The 23,377-nt window shown below is 39.6% G+C and overlaps 1 protein-coding gene across 1 annotated transcript in view; it reads left to right on the forward strand.

The window, feature by feature from the left end:
- Positions 1 to 23,377, forward strand: part of nbeab (neurobeachin b) — a gene marked incomplete at its 5' end in the record, with an annotated part of 373,184 nt that overhangs the window by 315,689 nt on the left and 34,118 nt on the right. Inside the window, 3 exons of the mRNA XM_079823731.1 lie at positions 8,370 to 8,507; positions 10,304 to 10,423; positions 17,844 to 17,996. Coding sequence (XP_079679857.1) covers positions 8,370 to 8,507; positions 10,304 to 10,423; positions 17,844 to 17,996 — 411 coding nt within the window. The remainder of the gene's footprint in view (positions 1 to 8,369; positions 8,508 to 10,303; positions 10,424 to 17,843; positions 17,997 to 23,377) is intronic.

The following is a 23,377-nucleotide window of genomic DNA, read 5'->3' on the forward strand; positions in this document are numbered from 1 at the left end:
GTGTGGTCCTGGTCAAGACAATCTCCTGAACTCCAAACTGAATGTCAGAATGGGAAAGAAAGGTGATTTAAGCAATTTTGAACGTGGCATGGTTGTTGGTGCCAGACGGGCCGGTCTGAGTATTTCACAATCTGCTCAGTTTCTGGGATTTTCACGCACAACCATTTCTAGGGTTTACAAAGAATGGTGTGAAAAGGGAAAAACATCCAGTATGCGGCAGTCCTGTGGGCGAAAATGCCTTGTTGATGCTAGAGGTCAGAGGAGAATGGGCCGACTGATTCAAGCTGATAGAAGAGCAACTTTGACTGAAATAACCACTCGTTACAACCGAGGTATGCAGCAAAGCATTTGTGAAGCCACAACACGCACAACCTTGAGGCGGATGGGCTACAACAGCAGAAGACCCCACCGGGTACCACTCATTTCCACTACAAATAGGAAAAAGAGGCTACAATTTGCACAAGCTCACCAAAATTGGACAGTTGAAGACTGGAAAAATGTTGCCTGGTCTGAGGAGTCTCGATTTCTGTTGAGACATTCAGATGGTAGAGTCAAAATTTGGCGTAAACAGAATGAGAACATGGATCCATCATGCCTTGTTACCACTGTGCAGGCTGGTGGTGGTGGTGTAATGGTGTCGGGGATGTTTTCTTGGCACACTTTAGGCCCCTTAGTGCCAATTGGGAATTGTTTAAATGCCACGGCCTACCTGAGCATTGTTTCTGACCATGTCCATCCCTTTATGACCACCATGTACCCATCCTCTGATGGCTACTTCCAGGATAATGCACCATGTCACAAAGCTTGAATCATTTCAAATTGGTTTCTTGAACATGACAATGAGTTCACTGTACTAAAATGGCCCCCACAGTCACCAGATCTCAACCCAATAGAGCATCTTTGGGATGTGGTGGAACGGGAGCTTCGTGCCCTGGATGTGCATCCCACAAATCTCCATCAACTGCAAGATGCTATCCTATCAATATGGGCCAATATTTCTAAAGAATGCTTTCAGCACCTTGTTGAATCAATGCCACGTAGAATTAAGGCAGTTCTGAAGGCGAAAGGGGGTCAAACACAGTATTAGTATGGTGTTCCTAATAATCCTTTAGGTGAGTGTATATGCGTGTGTGAATTTCAGTAGGCCTACAGTATTACTATTAGTATCACTTTAATCCCCCAGTCAAATCATGTGCTTTAAATATGTGGGCTGCTTTGCCAAAGTTCTTTTTTTTGTGTGTGTCTTTGACAGTATTTTTGTACAACTTGCATTTTTGAGGGGGTGGAATTCTTTACTGGCTGCCCTGCTCTCACTATTAGCATCTGTTGCAGGGTGTTTCCTCGGGCTAGTTTGGGGAACGGGAGTCTGGAAAACCTTAAATTTACACCAAGCCCTGTTTTCTATTTAAGGCTGATTCCCCACAGGGTCTTGCGTAAGACAATTACATGGTTCTTTGTTCACCCTGTTAAGTGCACGGAGCATGTCATTGAACTTTGAATAGGAAATTGTAAATTGCTATATGCCTAGTGCGGTTAGCATAGATGTTAACCACACTGCTTTGTCCTTTTAAAATTACTTGTTAATACAAAACAAGTTTTGTAATATCTACCAAAAAAAAAAATCTTAAAAAACTCCTTAAAGACCCCCTGTGGGGAAATTCAGGTTTTTTATGTTGTTTAAACACCAATCAGGCATAACATTATGACCACCTTCCTAATAATGTGTTGGTTCCCCTTTTGCTGCCAAAACAAGGCTGATCCGTCGAGGCATGGACTCCACTAGACCCCTGAAGGTGTGCTGTGGTATCTGGCACCAAGATGTTAGCAGCAGATCCTTTAAGTTCTGTAAGTTGCGAGGTGGGGCCTCCATGGATCGGACTTGTTTGTTCAGCACATCCCACAGATGCTCGATTGGAATTAGATCTGGGGAATTTGGAGGTCAAGTCAACACCTCAAACTTGTTGTTGTGCCCCTCAAACCATTCCTGAACTATTTTTGCTTTGTGGCAGGGCGCATTATCCTGCTGAAGGAGACCACAGCCACCAGGGAATACCGTTTCCATGAAAGGGTGTACATGGTATGCAACAATGCTTAGGCAGGTGGTACGTGTCAAAGTAACATCTACATGGATGGCAGGACCCAAGGTTTCCCTGCAGAACATTGCCCAAAGCATCACACTGCATCCGCCGGCTTGCCTTCCCATAGTGCATCCTAGTGCCATGTGTTCCCCAGGTAAGCAACGGCTATCCACGTGATGTAAAAGAAAATGTGATTCATCAAACCAGGCCACCTTCTTCCATTGCTCCGTGGTCCAGTTCTGATGCTCACATGCCCACTGTTGGTGCTTTCGGCGGTGGACAGGGGTCAGCATGAGCACCCTGACTGGTCTGCGGCTGTGAAGCCCCATACGCAACAAATTGTGATGCGCTGTGTATTCTGACACCTTTCTATCATAACCAGCATTAACTTCTTGAGCACAGTAGCTCGTCTGTTTGATCGGACCACATGGGCCAGCCTTTGCTCCCCACGTGCATCAATGAGCCTTGGCCGCCCATGACTGTCGCCGGTTCACCCCTGTTTTGATAGATACTGACCACTGCAGACCGGAAACACCTCACAAGAGCTGCAGTTTTGGAGATGCTCTGACCCAGTTGTCTTAGAGGTCAACTTTGAGGACAAAATGTTGACTTGCTGCCTAATATACCCCACCCACTAACAGGTTCCGTGATGAAGAGATAATATGATCACTTCACCTGTCATAATGTTATGCCTGATCGTTGTATGTCTATGAGGTGTTTTTAAAATACTTTTAAGACAAACCATATTCATAAGTCAACACCATTGCTGAGTATTTTCTCCTTAAAATCTCCTTAAAAATTTTCTCCTTAGTATCCAATCACATCAACGTGTGGGCGGGCTTTAGCAAATAACTATGACCGCTCTGAAGCAGGGGAGTCTCAAGAGAAGACTTTTCTGTTGATATGAAAAATCAGGTACATTTTGCAATATTGCGGGTGGATTATGTATAATCACAATGTTATGATGAACTATATGCCCTTCTCCACTGGCATTCTATGATGTTTAAAGCGTTTCTAAGGATGCTGATTTTTAGAAGGCAGACTGAGATGGCGAACAGGAGCATGGTTTGTGTAACATTAGCAACACATTATTAGCTGTTTGATAATGTAGTCAAGCAAAAGGCTAATCATATTAATTACCGTTATTTGTTCGTCGTTGTAAAGAGCGCTACCTTTGTGCAGCGTTTACTACAGCAACTTGAGTTAAACGTTGAGTGAGTGGGGGCGGGGCTAATTTGAATATTCATGATTCTGCGGATACTAAATGAAGCAAGGGTGCACAGTTACATTCAAGCTATTTTAAGGCAAGAATTAAAAAAAATTCACAGGAAAACATTCAAATATGTCATTTTGGTGATCAAATATGAGTTTCATGGGATAAAATGATTGACTACAGGGGGACTAAGAATGTGTACCTTAGCATAGCTATTACTCTCTTTCAGAGCATTAATTCTTTCAGAAGTCATAGTGCAGTTTTAAACAACTCTAAACAAACCACCTTTAAAAAAAAGATGGACAGTTTTGTTGCCATTTGACTTGGCACTGCAAAACATTTGTGTTGCCTGTCTGTTCCACAGCTGCTCTGCTGAACTGGCAAAACACTCCTTGTCATGCCAAGCACAATATTTCCCTGGTTAAGTGGGTCTTTTTGCTGCTATGAGATGGACTCATCTTGCAGCCAGCGCCTGTCCCACTAAGAAGGTTTTTACAGTGTGCTAGACTTCCTGTGGCTGCTCACCCAATCACGGCCAGCCCTAGACGTCACATGGCAGGTCATTATCAGCTCATAAATCTCAGCAGATCTCCATAAACTTCTCTTTCATTCGCCCCAACCGTGCTAACATCGGCGTGGATGGTCATTAAAAAGGAAGGGAATGAAAGGCAGCAGGGTTGAGGATCGGTTTTGAAGTGAGGGAAGAAAAGAAAAAGTTACTTTGCAGAAAACGTGATCCAAGTATAGGCTCAGATCTTTCTGGGGGAAAAAAAGAGCAAATGACGAATTTGTTTGTGGTCATTATCCTCTGCATTAAACCGTGTAGTGTTGTTTCCTTTCTATTCGAAAATGGCAGATGTATCTCAGCTCCTTGAGATATTTGTTATGACATTGCTCTGTTATTTATGCCATGCTTTGAGTCTAGACAAATTTCCCACACTGCTCTAAACAAGCAACGCTCTCCCACGCTCACACTCGACTCTTTGAGATCTCAGGGAGTATTGATCTCCCTCTAGGGCCGGCGCTGTCCTTCTCGTCAATAACACGTAGTATATTAATATTGACTGCCCAAGAAACCTGTGTCGCCCCTTGATTGAAAAGCTATGGAGGCCAATTTGTTCCAATCTAAAAGTTTCTTAATGGAATGATGACTGCTTATTTTGTTAAAAATTAGGAGTCTGAAAAGCTTGACTGGGCATCATGAGCTATTTTACAGAAATATTTACTTGGCCACAATCCTCATTTGCAACAAGCTCTGACAAAACAACTAATGAGCTTGAAGTCGCCAGTGACAAAATGAAATAATTTGGTCATTAATGCTTTTAATGCCGAAATTAGACTAGATGGTAGTATATATTTATGTAAACAGATGTTTTCGGCTACAGTAATTAATACATTTTGCATCCAATTACCTTTTTGTTTCGACTGAATCCTTTTATATTTTGCTTGTTGAGTATTTTGTATTTAATATTAGTTTTTATATATCACGGTAATTATAATTAAAACTATATAATCATATATACATAGACATTTTAAAAGAATTAATCAAAATGACAAAAACACAACAAATTACTAAAACAAACAAACAAACAAAAAAACGGAAATTGTACTAGTAATTTCCTGCCAGGACATTTTCCAGTAATTTTACGAAAATTTTCGTCAACCCTTAAAACACAACCTAATGCAATGTGTAATTTAAAAATAGAGATAAAACACCAATACGTAAAATTCCTTCATATTTATACAGTACATTGTGCCCTATTTTTAGGAACTTTTTTTTTTTTACATTGTAAGTTAATTTCAACTAAACTGAAATGAAATGAAAAATATAATAATAAAAACTGATAAAATTGTTTTTATATATATATATATATATATATATATATATATATATATATATATATATATATATATATATATATATATATATATATATATATATATATATATATATATATTAGGGCTGTCAAAAGATTAATCGCGATTAATCGCATCCAAAATAAAAGTTTGTGTTTAAATAATATATGTGTGTGTACTCTGTTAATTATTATTTATATATAAATACACACACAAGAATGTATATATTTAAGAAAAATAGTATTTATATATAAAACATTTATATTTATATATATTTTTTTATTATATAAATGTATATACAGTATATACATGCAAATATTTCTTAAATATATACATGAATGTGTGTGTATTTATATATAAATAATAATAATTAACAGAGTACACACATATATTATGTAAACACAAACTTTTATTTTGGATGTGATTAATCGCGATTAATCTTTTGACAGCCCTAATATATATATATATATATATCATGATTTCTGACTTTACTTGGAGGATTTGTTCCAAAACATATTCTGAAAATCTTTTTTGACCATTACAAAGTGCTGTTGGTGCTTATGTTTGATGTGTTTGCATGCAATGAGCAATACTAACAAATATGAAGATGTTTTCATCATGGGGGATCCATGCAGATGTTCTTTTACAGATGTTACCCTGAGAAACAATTACAGTCCGAATAGTGCTTATGATGTAGTTGGATACATCCACTGTCTAAGTTTGACTTTCAGCCATTACAGGATTTAGAGAAGAGAGACTTTCACAAATTGTTTATGTTGTATGATGACAGGTTTATCAACATCCGTATGTGTGTAAGAGAGAGTGAAAGGGAGGAAGAGAAAATTCCAGGGCCGAATAAATGCCAGTATGAGTGTTTACTCTAGACATTGTGCAGGATTTTCTAGAGTGGTTTAAGAGCAGAAGGATGGTCAAGGCAGAGCAGTGTGGACATACAGGGTGTAAATCAGGTCAGACAGGGTTAAGCCAGGCCAGATTACTCTCTGTCTTTATCTGAGGCCTTTCAGCTTGCTTTACACACACATAAACACATAGAAACAGACTTGGAACAGCTAACTCCGTATAGATAGAGTTTATAGGCAAACAAAACAACTTTCTAACATGTTTTTGCTCAAAAATAAAAATGGTTCTCACTTACACTTCAAAAAATAGGTTGTTGTTCTATCAAAATTTGGAGCGTTCATGGCAGAAGTAATAATGTTCGATTTGAGAATGAATCATTCTTTTAAGCCAAATCATTTCGCAAAACCAGCCTGAAGGATTCATTCCGCATGTCACTATTCATTCAGTAAATCACTAGTACAATTCTTCAACATTTCTCCTTTTGTGCCACACAAGAAATAAGACCATACAGGTTTGGAATAACATGGGAGTGGGTAAATGAAAAAAAAAAAATTCTTTAAACCAACTAAGCATACCACCAGTGTTGGGGAAAGTTACTTTTAAGTAACTAGTTACTTTTTATAGAAAGTAATGAATTATGTTACTTTTGAATTACTTTCCCCCCCGTTGGCTGTGCTTGCTTGTTTGTTTTTAAATAACAACAACGGAAAAAAGTTATATTTTTGGCAAATATAAAGGCCCTTTCACACCAAAGGTGAAATGAATAAGCCTCAGGCTGAAGGAAATGCAAATTCATGTTTGTACAGTATAAGGCACAGCTCAAACAAACCTTTCAGATGTGCTGCCATTCTGGTTTGCAGGAAAATATAGGACACAGGAGAAGAAAGTTAACACTCCTACTTCAGAAAAAAAAGGAACATAAATGTGATGTTTACCTAAAGTCATTTTTTCTTATTGGTATGTTTGAATTGGATCATCAAAGGTCAGCAGCAAAGACATTGATTAATAAAGTGAGATTAAATATAGTATATTTGTGTAATTTAACATTTAAATATTGTAGGTTTTATTAATATTCTGAGTTTGCATTTCACCGTTTTTATTCCTTTTGGTAAATACTAAATTTGTTTTTGTGTAAGTGAGATGAGTAAATACATGCTCACATTTAATCTCTAGGACTGTAAACCCTAAGGCTCAAAATAATTGATTTGAGTAAAGCCAACTCAAATTAAACAAATTAGTTCAATCAAATTAACTTTAATGAGTATTTAGAACTTCTGAATTCACATAAATGACACAATTTAAGTAATCTGAATTGTTTTACTGTTTTGAGTTTTATGAACTTGTTTCTTTTAATTTAGACAAACTTAAATTGTGAAACTGTGCTGGGATTTCTATTTCCCAGCATGCTTTGCCATGACACTTAAAAGAGAGACTAAATGTTCAAATGAAGTGTTATATAATGTATATAATGCCAGATTAATGTTAAGGTGGAGATTTAGTAATGTTTAATGTTTTGCTATGTTAGTTTAGAAGAGTTTCTGTTATGTTGGGTTTGGGGGGGGGGGGGGGGGGGGGGGGGCATCATGGTGACAAGTGCTCATTACTTATTTTAAAAATAACAATTTTGTTAACTATTAAGTATATTTTGTTGTAAATTTAAAAGTAATGCGTTACTTTACTAGTTACTTGATAAGAGTAATTGTATTACGTAAATTGCACTGCTTAACACATAAAAGTAACGACACACTGGAGCCAATGTGGCACACCATGCTGAAAGATTCAAGTTTACTGTATGTTGTTTACTAATGTGTACTTGTTTATATGCCCTGCATTTCTAAATCCAGTGCACCAGCCGGCACAAATTGACCCAGAGCGAATCCTCAAGGTCCTCAAACTATGAGTACATCGGATAGTAATACTGCGTGACAGACAAACCTCAAGAAAAATCCACTAGTTTCTCCTCAAGGAGTTCTGCTCAGCCTCCTCCATCAAACATTCATGAAGATACTACACACACGCACACACACACACACCGTCGCACGCAAAGCTCTAAGCTCCACAGATGTAATGTGCATCATAAGTCTTTTTTATGTGACGGTTGGTTATCGTTCGTGTATAGAAAGTGCATGGAATGAGAACAACGTGGCTTCTGTCAGCGTAACAGTTTGTGCGGAATGGTTTGTTTTTCATGTGTGTGTGCTTACTGTACAGTATGAAATTGAAATCAATCAAAAGACTTTGAAAAATGAAAATGTCCTTAATATTGCGTATGTTTCTTATATAAGCACATAGTACAAAAAATAATGCACATGCAATAGACAAACTTCCTGAATTTTTTTTTTATCTGTGTGTTTCCTCAGCCAATTGGAGCGCTGAACCCAAAGCGTGCTGTGTTCTACGCCGACCGCTATGAATCCTGGGATGAGGAAACTCCACCCTGCCACTACACAACTCACTATTCCACCGCAGCCTCCACCCTCCACTGGCTTGTCCGAATCGTAAGTCTCGTTGATTGGATGGATGCAAGGAATTTGATATCTTCAACATCTGGGAAGTACCTAGTTTTTACTGGATAGTTAACCGAGCCGAGCTGCTTCTGGCTTATATTATGCCCTCTGTGAATGTTATATCATGCAGATCAGTTTTCGAAGGGAGGGCGTACAATTACCCCCCCCCCCCCCCGCGCCTCATGAATATTCCAGTGATTACAACGCAAATACCCATTTGTATTGGATTTGAAGGTTTGAATTACAGGAAATCGCTCACATATAATGACCCCATGAAAAATCTTATCCAGAAATTTGATATTAGGCAGTTTAATATTTTTCAAAATGCATCATGCAATCTTGCCATTACTTTAGAAACGATGCTGTCAAGAGTCTGTATAAATAAAACATTCCAATACGATAACCCCGAGCCCAGTTAGTGGATCAAATCACCGTCAGTCAAAGCACACGTTAACGCGTCCTTTCACCGCACGAGTGAATCAACCCCTACATCTCAATCCGCGAGCTTGATGTTCCGCCAGAGAGAGCCGGTGAGTGGATTTCACAGGCTGGTAAACAGGCATATGTGAAAGAGAAGTCAAAAACCTCTGCGTAATGATTTACAGGCTGGTACGTGACAGCTTTATGCCTCTCAGACAGCACGCGGAGCGCTGAGAAACATGTCCATTTCTGAAACATTGTCTCCTGCTAACGTCCTCACTTGCCCTGACTCTCCAATCGCTGATCTGGGACGAATGGACTGGTAAAAAAAAAAAAAAAAAAAAAGCCTAGATCAGCAAAGAAAATGAAGTTGTTTCTGAGGTTGAGAGGAGATTGGGTTTGAGTATCTCCTGATGCCTTCGTTTTTTCACATTTGTTACATCATATCACCACTAGTCTACAATGATAAACAATTGTGTTTTGTTACATAATGCCTTTTTTTTTCACTGCATAAACATTTTATGCAGGAGCTCAGTCATGCAGAGTATTTTGATGAGATCTGCATACTTGATTTTTGCAGCAGATTTTATGATAAATACAGTTCAAACCGTGTGTGTTTGTGTGTAATTTGATTGGAAAGGCATTAAAATGTTTCGTTTTAAAAGATTGCTGTATAATCAAACCTCTTTTAATGAGGAAACGCTCGATCCATCTTTGAGAGAGAAAAAATTAAAACACATAATGAGAACTTAGTAATTGGCTTTTCCCAGGCGGCCCATTGCGTTGATGATGATGATTTGGAAGGTTCCCCTGGCAGCTCTCTCACCAGGCTTGACTGAGACTGTAGACACCATCATCTTTTCCTCTGGCTGATCCAGCATCTCCATGTCAACTCCTCATACTGCCAGCCCAGACTGATGACCCTGAATCTGCCAATTAGAGCGAGAGCTGGGCTCCTCAGTCAACAGGCCATATAATTAACTCTGCCTCAGGCACTGTTATAGAAAATGAGAGGACAAAAAAAAAAAACCTCCACAAACTCTTCATAATCTGACAGATGAGTCCCTACATTGAGATGTTTGTGCAAACGGAACGTTTCCCAGAGCAATGGAGAAGGTCTCCATCACGAGATTGAATCCAATTACCATAGAAATGAATGCAGATGACTTTTTTATTCCGCTGATGTTTTGCGCTCTGAATAGCATTAGCTCTATGCAAAACAGTGCCGATTTGTCTAAACAAGTGCCTAATTAGCAGTCAGAATCATGTGATATCGCCACAGCTATTTCACACATTAGGAAAGATGTTTTTGAGCTTATTTGGGTCAAAAAACGTGACAGTGTTGTTTTGTGTCTGCTCAATTGCAGGAGCCTTTCACCACATTCTTCCTAAATGCCAACGGGAACAAGTTTGATCACCCAAACCGCACTTTCTCCGGTATCGCCCGCTCGTGGAGGCACTGCCAGCGTGATACTGCAGATGTGAAGGTAATCAGATATCAGTTTTTGTACATTGTAATGTCTAAACAGGCTTGTTGCCGTCAGAAACTAGTCATTAGTGCCTGGCTGTTGTGATGATATAGGGACAACACTGCAAGCTGCAACTGTGAGGAATTGAATAAACAATTCCTTGAAGAGTTTTTCCTTTTAGTCCAATCAATCAGCCACAATTTCTATCATCCAGTTCCCTAAAGATTGCATTGTTTTCGATGTGCAACAACACTTAGTTCATGTAGCTTCCGACCAGCATCAGCAATGTCTTTTTTTCCATCGATGTGCGATTTTTGTGAAATTTTTCAACAAGTAAAACATCGTTCAACATGCACATATTTCAGAGCGCCATCACTTCATCACCATAATGGTTGTTCCCTGTTGCCTCCGTTCCATTTCAGCCCCGCGCTGCGGCTCAGCAAGCGCACTCGAGCTGACCTAAAAGTGTCATACTTTTCCAACACACTCAGTGATGGGTTAGCTTCGCCCCAGGCAATTAATAAAGCATTAATGACAAAAGCTATTTAAAATGTAGTCTTTTATGTAAAGGCAGGGCTTTTTACTACCCCGGGCTGGGAAACAGCATCCAACAACACGAGGTGCAGGCGATATGCACGGCAAGAGAACGGCTGTACAGCGAAACACTAGATATGTTAGCAAATACAGGCCTCTCGGAACCCTTACGGTGTCTGCATGGATCATGTTAAACACATTTAATGGTCAGCAGTCTGTTAGGATAGAAAATAGGGATTTTTTGTATTTTCTTGTGTAGCAGAAGTTGATTTTTATTATGTATGAGCAGCATGATTTTTATCATAAACGACTAGCTTTATACTGTATTAGCTTGCTATGTATTCCTATTCTTTTTGAATTACCTGTTTATTAATAGAATAGAGCTTTTAGCAATAATATAGACGATCAGATGTTTGTAAGATGCATGTAAAAACTTGTGTGTGGTGTTAAATGTGAATTTTTGGTTTGAACAAAACTATCCAAAAAAAGTATACATTTATGTTACATAAACTCTTTCACACAGACAGTTAAAATAATGAACTGTGATATTCCATATTTTTTTGTTCTATGTGCATTGTTTGAAGTTCATTAGCTATTTAGTTTTAATTATGCATAATAATTGTACAATGTATTTTGATATTTCGTTTTTTTATTGCTTTTATGTCCTTTAGTAACACTGCAGTGGCCTTTAGAGGTTTATTCTGCATCACTTCACCCTGAACTTATTCATTACCCACAATTCTCCCTGTAATGATCCCATGCAGCAGGAAACAGCTAAATAACAGCATTAAAAGAGCAAATCAAAGTTCACTGGCCCTTTTCATAGATCATTGCCTCAGCACAGGCCAAGTCCTTTAAAGGTCATTAATGGTGAATATCATCTTTATATATATATATATATATATATATATATATATATATATATATATATATATATATATATATATATATATATATATATAGAGAGAGAGAGAGAGAGAGAGAGAGAGAGAGAGAGAGAGAGAGAGAGAGAGAGAGAGAGAGAGAGAGAGAGAGAGAGAGAGAGAGAGAGAGAGAGAGAGAGAGAGAGAGAGAGAGAGAGAGAGAGAGAGAGATATAGTGCATCCGCAAAGTATTCACAGCGCTTCACTTTTTCCACATTTTGTTATAAATTATCAGGCGAAATGGGTGAAAATGACGTAATTTTTATTGCTTCGATAAATAAATGATACTAGATCCGATAAAGTACACTTGCTGGTAAATCAATCAATCTGATTTATCCGAGATTCATTCGCTTTCCAATTGCAAGTGACTGCAGCTTTAAAACTGTGTCGTGCTCATTACGTCATCATCTGTGTCTTCGCCAGTCTGGAAGTTTTTCTCGGTGGTGGCGGAGGACAATGCCATTGCTATTTGCAAAGTATGTTCAGCGAGGATTCCAAGAGGAGGAAAAAAGGCTTCATCGTGGCGAAGCTGTATTAAAAAAATATGAAGCAGCCGCTGCAGTAAAACATGGAGAGTCGATGTCCCCATTCAGCAGGCATTTGAAAATTGTAAAAGTGAAAGAAGTTTGTTCTAAATTTTACTAAAAACTTTGCTATGACACATAAAATTGAGTTTAGGTGCACCCTGTTTCCACTGATCATCCTTGAGATGTTTCTATAACTTGATTGTAGTCCACCTGTGATAAATTCAGTTGATTGGACATGATTTGGAAAGGCACACACCTGTCTATAGAAGGTCCCACAGTTAACAGTGCATGTACAAGCACAAACCAAGCCATGAAGTCCAAAGAATTGTCTGTAGACCTCTGAGACAGGATTGTATCGAGGCACAGATCTCACAGGTCCCAATGAGCACAGTAGCCTCAATCATCTCTAAATGGAAGAAGTTTGGAACCACCAGGACCCTTCCTAGAGCTGGCCGCTCAGCCAAACTGAAAGATCGGGGGAGAAGGAACTCTGTCAGAGTGACCATCGGGTTCTTGGTCACCTCCCTGACTGAGTTTCTTCTCCCCCGATCTGGCCACTCTACCATACAGGCCTGATTGGTGGAGTGCTGCAGAGATGGTTTCTCTGTGGAGAGAGGAGAACCTTCCAGAAGAACAACCATCTCTGCAGCACTCCACCAATCAGGCCTGTATGGTAGAGTGGCCAGACGGCACATGACAGCCCGCCTGGAGTTTGCCAAAAGGCACAAAGGACTCAAAATTCTCTGGTTTGATGAAACAAAGATTGAACTCTTTGGCCTGAATGTCAAGCGTCATGTCTGGAGGAAACCAGGCACTGCTCATCACCTGGCCAATACCTTCCCTACAGTGAAGCATGGTGGTGGCAGCATCATGCTGTGGGGATGTTTTTTAGCAGCAGGAACTAGGAGACTACTCAGGATCGAGGGAAAGATGAATGCAGCAATGTACAGATAGCCTAGAAATCTAGACGCACCCTAGCAGCAGACAATGTATTTTGCCGCGAGTGTAGTCTAGAGACTCTGGGTAGACCTGAGAGCTGGAAAAACCCAACTCTGGTCAGGCCAATCACAGCGTGTGTAGAGTCGGTGGGCGGGCTTAACATAATGACGGTACGTCACGGCAGAGTTGCGGAGGTTCTGCGTGCTACTCGTAAACAAAGAAGCTGGCGAACAGTGGTCTTTTGAATCGGCTTTGGCCGCGACCTTGGAAGACTTGGAGTTAAGCTTTTCTTTGAGAAAAGAACAAAGAACGGCACTGAAGTCATTCTTAAGAAAAGAAGATATGTTCAAAGTTTTGCCGACCGGATACGGCGAAAGTCTATTAACTAACGTTAGCTCGGCTTCACCTTCTTCTTTGCTCTGGTTGGTTGTGGCGGTCATGGCGCTTTCCAATTGCATGCAGAGGGAATTTGAAAGACAACCGTTTATCCCCCCCCCTCGGATTGAGCCCTGTCAATGGTGAGTTTCCAGACCCAACATCTTGATGTGGGTCTGGCTTGTCAGGCTAATGTACAGACACATCCTTGATGAAAACCTGCTCCAGAGCTCTCTGGACCTCAGACTGGGGCGAAGGTTCGTCTTCACAATGACCCTAAGCACACAGCCAAGATAACAAAGGAGTGGCTACGGGACAACTCTGTGAATGTCCTTGAGTGGCCCAACCAGAGCCCAGACTTGAACCCGATTGAACATCTCTGGAGAGATCTGAAAATGGCTGTGCACTGACGCTCCCCATCCAACCTGATGGAGCTTGAGATGTCCTGCTAAGAAGAATGTGAGAAACTGAACAAAAATAGGTGTGCCAAGCTTGTAGAATCATATTTAAAAAGACTTAAGGCTGTAATTGGTGCCAAAGGTGCTTCAACAAAGTATTGAGCAAAGGCTTATGTACTTATGTACATGTGGTTTTTATTCTTTTTAATAATTTTGCAAAGATTTCAAAAAAACTTCTCCACATTGTCATTATGGGGTATTGTTTCTAGATCCGAGATTTAATCCAGTTTGGAATAAGGCTGTAACATAACAAAATGTGGAAAAAGCGCTGTGAATACTTTCCAGATGAAATGTGTGTGTGTGTGTGTATATATATATATATATATATATATATATATATATATATATATATATATATATATATATATATATATATATATATATATATATATATATATATATATATATATATATATATATATATATATATATTAACATTGTCAAAAGACTAGTCATCAGCTCACCTCCTGCTAAGAGCAAAAGAGTAACTTTCGCTCCAATCGTCAACATTTTCTCAATAATCTGTTGGCGGAGCTCTGACTTTCTGGGATGAGGCAGTCATGCCCGGTGACAGCTCTCCAGGAGGGTGTCATTAGGGCGAACGGTGTAAAGCTGAAGAGTGTGAGTGTGATTGACTTGTCAGCCCATTATGAGGCTGTAGAGGAATTATTGGCTCACGAGCGAAGCGGGTTGAGGACGTGGATCACGACACTAGCAGCCCAAACTGTTTGCAACTGAGTAACTGTCTGCAAAATTTATAAACCAATCCTCCTGTCCTGTGAGAGTGGAGACGGAGCTCGGTCCAATTTTGGTTGTTGCCCGTCCTCGGGATTAAGTTTCAAGTAGCATTGACTTTAATTTCAGAGTCATTGCAATGCCATCATTTATTACCATTTAATACCGTCGTTGTGTGATGATCAAGAATCTCCTTAACATTTTACATTCACAAAATATTTCAAAAATAGATTGCTTGTCTACACTGGAATCGTCAATTGGGATGCGACTTTAGGTGACAGACTACTCATTTCTGTTTTGGATGCTCTGCAGAGCTACTTTGGCTACTTTCCCCATCTATCTGAAATAAAATATTATTGACAAATATCATCATGTAATATGTTTTTGGAATAGATTTTATTTTATATACTGTATATTTATAAATATTTTCTGACCATTGTCAAAGGCACCTAATGATGTGTATAGTCTCTTGCTGTCTTGTATTTTGTAATTCTAAATTTAAATTGAATTTATAATTATAATATTTTAGAACAACACATTTATTTTATAATATAAGTATTGCAAAAATGTACATATAAATATTACTATATGTAGTATATAGATTCATGTTATTGAAATAATATTGTTTTATAATATTTATGTCAAATAATATAATGATTAAAAAAATTAATTAATTAAAAATATATCATTTTTATATTTTATAGTATTTTTGCTCTGAAATAATCCTAATCCCAATATAATACAACGTCGGTTTTACCCCAAGGGATTTCATTTTTTAAATGTATTTATTTATTTTATTTTCCTTTGCTTTGCTTGCTGAATTGAAACCTCAAACTTAAAGGGGATTGGTCTGCGTTTGTGAATATTCAAAGATGACGTGTCGTTCAAATCTCTGGTGCAGACAGTCTATTGGTTACCTTAATTGTGGACATGATGTTAGCATTTTTGAGCTGTAAGAGATATTTGAGACATCCTGAAGGACTGATGAAATATTGGGACTTGACCGTCATAAAAGACCGAAATTAAATCCTGACCCTACACCAAAAGCAAGCTGTGTTTTATTGTATAGTCATACTGTTTCTAGTGACCCTCCATGGGAAAGTCCTCTTGTTTTACGGTGCTTTAAAGAAGTCTCTTATACACACCAAAGGGACATAGTTAAACAGCTCATTTCAACAGACGGTGTATAACAGCAACTCGAATCCAAAACAGCAGTGTTGAGTAGAAAACATTCAACCTGTCAGGTTCAGATGTGTGCGGGCAGAATGAGGTCTTAAATGATTTTAAATGGTTTTAAAGGTTCTTCAAAGGCAAGAGCTTTTGAGTGACACTAAACGGGGAGGAGGTCACATTCCTCGTGTGCACATGCCCCAATGTACAGAGGCGTCTCTCACAGGGAATTATGGGTAATTTGCACTGATATGGCATTGAGAACGGAGAAGGATTTGGGAATGTGGCAGCTTTAGCGGATAAGCGACTATCAGGGTCAAGGAAGCATGTAAAAAATTCATCAAAAAATGAATAATGTCTTCAGAGCAGTAGAACAATGTTACATGCGTTCACCCCTACTTAAAGTTTTTATTTGTGTATTTTAACTTTTAGAAGCACAACTAAAATAGTCCATAATAATCCAGAATGACATTGCAACACCTTTAAAAGAGAAAACAATATTGCTAGTTTTATCAATCCAGTCATCCATATACGTTCGAGTCCAGTTTTTGCTGTAGTCAACAAACACATTTGTCACTATTTAATGAGCGTAATCATTTTTAAACATCTGTGTTCGTTACATTAAGCATAATGTTTCCCATTATCATTTTGATTAATGGTTACTCTTCCAAAATCCCAACAAAAACAAATCTTCCTCACGTACCTCAACAAACACAGCAGATCCATCCATCAGCTCACTTCATTGGCAAAAAAACCCCGGGCAAATCATTGAATTCAGGTGTCGTGTGGAGACGTGTTCTCTGGAGTGACCAATCACACTTCTCTGTCTAGGAATCCGATGGACGAGTCTGGGTTTGGCAGTTGCCAGGAGAACGGTACTTGGCTGACTGCATTGTGCCAAGTGTAAAGTTTGGTGGAGGGTGGATTATGGTGTGATGTTGTTTTTCAGGGGTTGGGCTTGGCTCCTTAGTTCCAGTGAAAGGAACTCTTAATGCTTCAGCATACTAAGACATTTAATTTCATGCTCCCAACTTAGTGGGAAAAGTTTGGGGATGGCCCCTTCCTGTTCCAACATTGTGCACAAAGCGAGGTCCATAAAGACATGGATCAGCGAGTTTGGTGTGGAGGAACTTGACTGGCCTGCACAGAGTCCTGACCTCAACCCGATAGAACACCTTTGGGATGAATTAGAGTAGAGACTGCGAGCCAGACCTTCTCGTCCAACATCAGTGCCTGACCTCACAAATGCGTTTCTAGAAGAATGGTCAAAAATTCCCATAAACACACTCCTAAACTTAAAGAGTTGAAGCTGTTATTGCTGCAAAAGGTGGGCCAACTCCATATTAAACCCTACGGATTAAGAATGGAATGTCATTAAAATTCATGTACATGTAAAGGCAGGCGACCCATAACTTTTGGCAATATAGTTTAAACAAAGTTTTCTGTCATCTCTCGTGTTTCCTTTGTATTTTCACCCTCCCCCATCTCCGTGTGTTTGCAGCATTCCCACACTCTCAGAGTGTTTTTAAATGTACTATGATGGTCCTTCACTGGTCTCCTGGGGTCGCTTTCCATGGCCGTCTGAAACATTGCCAATATTTTGATTAATTGAACTACAAAACATGCAATGAAATCATTGGTATTTTTGCATGTACATTAACTCTGTTCCCTTTATCCCTATACAATATGAATACATCTATCTTGGAAATGTTTGGATTTGATTTGACCTTCTTTTGCCTTTTCTCTCCCACCTGTCCTACTCCTCTCCACCTCATAGGAATTGATCCCTGAGTTCTACTACCTGCCAGAGATGTTTGTGAACAGTAATGGATACTGTCTGGGTGACAGGGATGACTGTGTCCCTGTTTGTGATGTAGAACTACCAGCTTGGGCAAAGAAACCAGAGGACTTTGTTAGGATCAACAGGATGGTAAGTCAAACTCGCTACCTTACTTCAACTTTCTTTTTCTGTAGACATTGTGTGTAAAATAAACATGGCTAATGTCTAGGCCAGAACAGAATTTACACCTACAGGATTCTGTCATATACAAAGTTTGCAGATAGCTTAGGACCTTAGTGAGCCCTTCTCATCTCAGAGCCCAAGACAATGTCCCTACTTGTCCCCTTCTGACCATTGCTCTCTCTTCTATGTTGCATTGGGCATATTGAGAAATTATTCAGATTGGGATTCTTGTTCCGATTCCTCTTATTGGTTCTTTTCCCTCAACCATTCTATTAACAATTTCATTGCATTCATTTGGCTTGGTTCTAATTTAGACTCCGTTTTTTCATGGTTTTTCAAGAAGTCTCTTATATTCACCAAGGCTGCATTTATTTGATAAAAAATACAGTGCAAACAGGAATATTGTGAAATATTATTACAATTTAAAATAGCTCATTTCTATTTTAATATACTTTAAAATGTCATTTATTCCTGTGATCAAAGTTGAAGTTTCAGCATCATTACTTCAGTCTTCAGTGTCACATGATCCTTCAGAATTTCTAATAGGCTAATATTCTAATTATGCTGCTTAATATTTATGTGGAAACATGATACATTTTTTTGCATTATTCTTTAATGAACAGAAAGTTAATAAAAAACAGCATTTATTTGAAATAGACATCTAGAAGTCTTTACTGTCACTAGATAGATAGATAGATAGATAGATAGATAGATAGATAGATAGATAGATAGATAGATAGATAGATAGATAGATAGATAGATAGATAGATAGATAGATAGATAGATAGATAGATAGATAGATAGATAGATAGATAGATAGATAGATAGATAGATAGATAGATAGATAGATAGATAGATAGATAGATAGATAGATAGATAGAAAATGTGGCAGAAGAGCAGCCTACTGATGTCGTATCTCTGCTGAAGATATTACATCAACTGATGTAATGTCTGAACAGAATCTGCTATCTTTAATTCTTAGTCCAGTATTTAATCTGTAATCCATTTCCTTCCATCTTTTCCCCTGAGATCACACTCATTCGTACATATGATACAGCATCCTGGTCCTCTGCAGGCCTCTGCTTGCTGCTTTCCCTCAATGAAGGTCGTAATGTAGTGCACTGCTCGATACTAATGCAATCTACCGCTGACCTGAATGATGTCGCGGAGGACAGGCTCGGCCACTGTCCCTTATAATGTTACCCTAATGCCGGCCTCATCAATCATGATTTGGCTCACAGCAGACAGGACCTCACGGATGTGTGTGTGTGTGTGTGTCCTGTCCACCAATCCCTCTAGACTGTGGTGGGGTCGAAATTGTGTACTGCTTTTTATAATGGCTCTATCTAGCACATATACTCGTAAAAAAGGAGTGAACAACAGCGAAACATGGGAACTGTATATGCTGCAGGGTGTGTAATTTGAGTTTGTGTGTTTATGCATTTATAGCTACTGATTGTGTATCAAAACTGCTGCCAAATCAAAGCATTAGAGGTGTGTTGTGGGCCATGCTGCCCGAGGAAAAAGTGTCTATGTGCACTACAGGAAACACACTTGACCTTTTCAGCTGCAGTGACAGTGCTGCGGTGTGTGTGTGTGTGTTTGTGTGTGTGTGTGTGTGTGTGTGTGTGTGTGTGTGTGTGTGTGTGTGTGTGTGTGTGTGTGTGTGTGTGTGTGTGTGTGTGTGTGTGTGTGTGTGTGTGTGTGTGTGTGTGTGTGTGTGTGTGTGTGTGTGTGTGTGTGTGTGTGTGTGTGTGTGTGTGTGTGTGTGTGTGTGTGTGTGTGTGTGTGTGTGTGTGTGTGTGTGTGTGTGTGTGTGTGTGTCTTGTGGAGGTGACCTTTCCTCTGGCCTCATTTTTTCCCCCCTGGTTTAACACATTCAACTATTCAGACACTCGCACTCACACATACACATGCACATATCCAAAGATCACACAAGCAAGTTTTTCTTAAAGAAAGGGCTCGGGTATGTCAAAACACTTCAGATACTATTTGACATGACTATTTGACATGAGCCTTAAATGATGCAAAATGTGTTCTCGTCTCACAGTTTGGTTCCTTTTCCTGGAAACTCAGAATTTCGATATTTGTATAGTGCATCACAATCATTGATTTGATGGTGCCTTCGTAATTTAACAAAAGCTGGTGTGAGTATTCTGGATAAGACCTGAATTATCCACTCTGGTTTTAAAGCATGACAATTTTTTTCATAATTTACATTCTGAACCCATTTGACTTCATTTGTTCTAAAAAAAGAAGATTGGGTAGCTCTTTATTTTACAGTCCTGTTCCACATGTACTATGTACTTACAGTGATTACACTAACTGTGTAATAACTAGGTACTAACCCTGAACCTACCCTTAAACCTAACCTTAACCCATGTAGTTGCCTTATTTTACCCAGTACTTTCTTAGATAAGAATCCTGTGAGTACACGTGCTGCAAATTAAAGTGCAACCGAAGCTTAGTAGAAAGTCCTGTGTGCTCTTTTTCCCTAACATTTCTGATTCCTCTTAACAATTCAGATTCAGTTTCATTAACTTAGCACTTTTGAGGAATATTTATAAAAGGAATATTTGAATATGTCACGATTCCCCTGATTACCACCAGAGGGCACTCCACCCCGGGCTCTCACTCAATCAAGGACTACATTACCCATAATCCTTTGCACAGACTCATCAGCACTCATTGTTTACACCTGTGTCTCATTTACCTCATTTACCTCATTACCTCTGCCCATATCTAGCCTGTTCACATTTCCCAGGTTCGCTGTTGTTTCCCAGGTTCTTGTCTCTTGTGTTTGCATTTCTTGCCTGTTCTTGGATTACCCTTTTGCCTGTGTCCCCTGCCTTGTTTGCTTGTTTGGATTGCCTGTCTGGATATTGACCTATCCAGACCTATTTGACCATGCATCAAGCACCGATGGTCACTGAGCTTGGCCCATCACGGTCACCAGCATGTCCAGTGATAAGGCTCGCTGTTCCTGTCCTTTCAGCACCTTTCCATCCAATGGTTTCCACACAAGAGCCTGTTTACAAGATGGCTGCCATTCCAGAGTCTTCAGAAAAGATAGCCGCCACGCCTGTGTCTTTGGACAAGATGGCCGCCATTTCAGAGTTTCTTCCCGTCATGTCTGCCAAGCCTGTTCACAAGATGCCCGCTGAGCCTGTGTCTTTGGACAAGATGGCTCCTACGCCTGTGTCTTCGGACAAGATGGCTGCCGAGCCTGTGTCTTCAGACAAGATGACTGCCAGTCCTGAGTCCTCTGCCAAGATGGCCGTCACGCCAGAGCCCTCTGCCAAGATGGCCGTCAAGCCAGAGTCCTCATCCAAGAGTATTTGAAGTGTGTAGTGCTGACCATTGTGACCACGTTAATGTGGTGTGTGTGGGCAGCACATACATTGGCTCCAGCCCCTGTCCAGTGTCCGGTGAAGGCTCCAGCCCCTGTCCAGAGTCCGGTGAAGGCTCCAGCCCCTGTCCCAAGTCCAGAGAGGACTTTGTCTCCTGCCCAGAGTCCAGAGAGGACTTTGTATTCTGCCCAGAATCCAGAGAGGACTTTGTATCCTGCCCAGAGTCCAGAGAGGACTTTGTCTCCTGCCCAGAGTCCAGAAAGGACCTACTGCTGTAAGTCCATGGAGGCCATCCCTGAACTGCGGCGCCTCTGTGGTCCCTTGAACTACCTGCGCCGCCATGGTCATTTGAACTACCTGCACTCCCATGGTCCCCTGACCTATCAGCACTGCTGTGGTAGTCGTCTACTCCACCATGGGGCTCTTGAAGTCCGTCTGCACTGCTGTGGTTGTCGTCTGCTCCGCCGTGGGGTGCTTCAAGTCCATCTGCAGGCCCGCCTGTTCAGCCTGCTCTGCCCTGGCCACCTGCTCTGCCTGCGCCACCCTGGTCATCTACCCGCCCTGCTCCGCCCTGGCCGCCTGTTCATCCTGTCATTTACTGCGAGGTTTTGTATATTGTTACACTGTATCTCTGAGCATTTCCCTGGTTCTTGTCTCTTGTGTTTGGATTTCTTGCCTGTTCTTGGATTACCCTTTTGCCTGTGTTCCCTGCCTTGTTTGCTTGTTTGGATTGCCTGCCTGGCTATTGAACTATTGCCTGTTTTTTGGATTACGTGTCTGGATTGTCCCTCTAATAAAAGCTGCATTTGGATCTCCAACCTTTTGAATCCCCGGGCAGTTACATAACAATGTCATTAAAAAAACAGAGTAAGATAAAACAATTTTTTTTAAGCAATTCATTTGTTTTAGCTTCAGAATTGTTTTAATGTAGCTAGTTCTGAATAAGAATTCAAATTAATTTACAATGTTTTCATTGAAAGTCATGTAATTGAACAGTCCACTGATTAATTGTTGATACTTATAAGTAAGTCTGCTTAGGTTATGACAAAAAAAATCAAGTGAGGAACACATTGATGTTTGCAGAAAACCTTCCTGTTGTTGTACCTATAGATCTCAAATCTCATTTGAAGCTGATTTAATATCGACACCAGACATCTTGACGCACGCACCATGTTTGAGTATTTATCCAGCCATGATTATGAGCGTTTCAATAAATATTAATTTCCTTTTGTGGATAGCATTTAATGTGGTCCTGTTTGATGGAATGACTAGTGTTTTTCATGGAATTTTAGGTTAGTTGAATAGCACATACATTTTTAAACAGGCTACGGCTCGGTTTTGTCCTTAGATCTTGTCCTTTCTTTTTCTCTCTCTGCTGCTCTCTTTCACTCTGTCTCATTTAATCCCCTCTTTCCATCCTCGTCTTTGTGCTCCCTTTCTCTCTCTCTCTCTGCCATTTCTTCCTCTCCTTCTTTCACTTAGTGTTCCCATCTTTGCATGTGTCACTTTCGATTGTAATGACATGCCCTGGGGGTAACTCAGCCCCTGCGCTCCACGGCTTGCTCTGTTGGTAATAGCTGTTATTTCTGATGTGAGAGTGAGTGTGTAAATTCCAGCTGCGGGTCCCTGGGTGTGTTTGTGTGAGAGGAAGAAAAAAAGAGTGTATTTGTGTGCCATTCTGTGTTATTTGTTCAATCTTTCTTTTTTTCCCCTTTGTTATCATAGTATGACAGTCTTTCGATGGGGTTTGATACCTATAATAAAGCACTTCTGTAAATCTTTAAGCATTACCTTTCTATAGCAGGCAGTATCTAGACCCCTATTGGAATAGAATGATGCTTTGAATTCATAACTGACCATTATTTTAGAAAAACAAAATATTTATATATAAAATATTTATTTTTATATATAATATAAGTGATATAAATCTATATACAGAATATGCATGCAAATATTTCTTAAATATATACATGTATGTGTGTGTATTCAAATATACAT

Source organism: Gobio gobio, assembly GCF_949357685.1.
Source record: "Gobio gobio genome assembly, chromosome: 8".
Taxonomy (NCBI): domain Eukaryota; kingdom Metazoa; phylum Chordata; class Actinopteri; order Cypriniformes; family Gobionidae; genus Gobio; species Gobio gobio.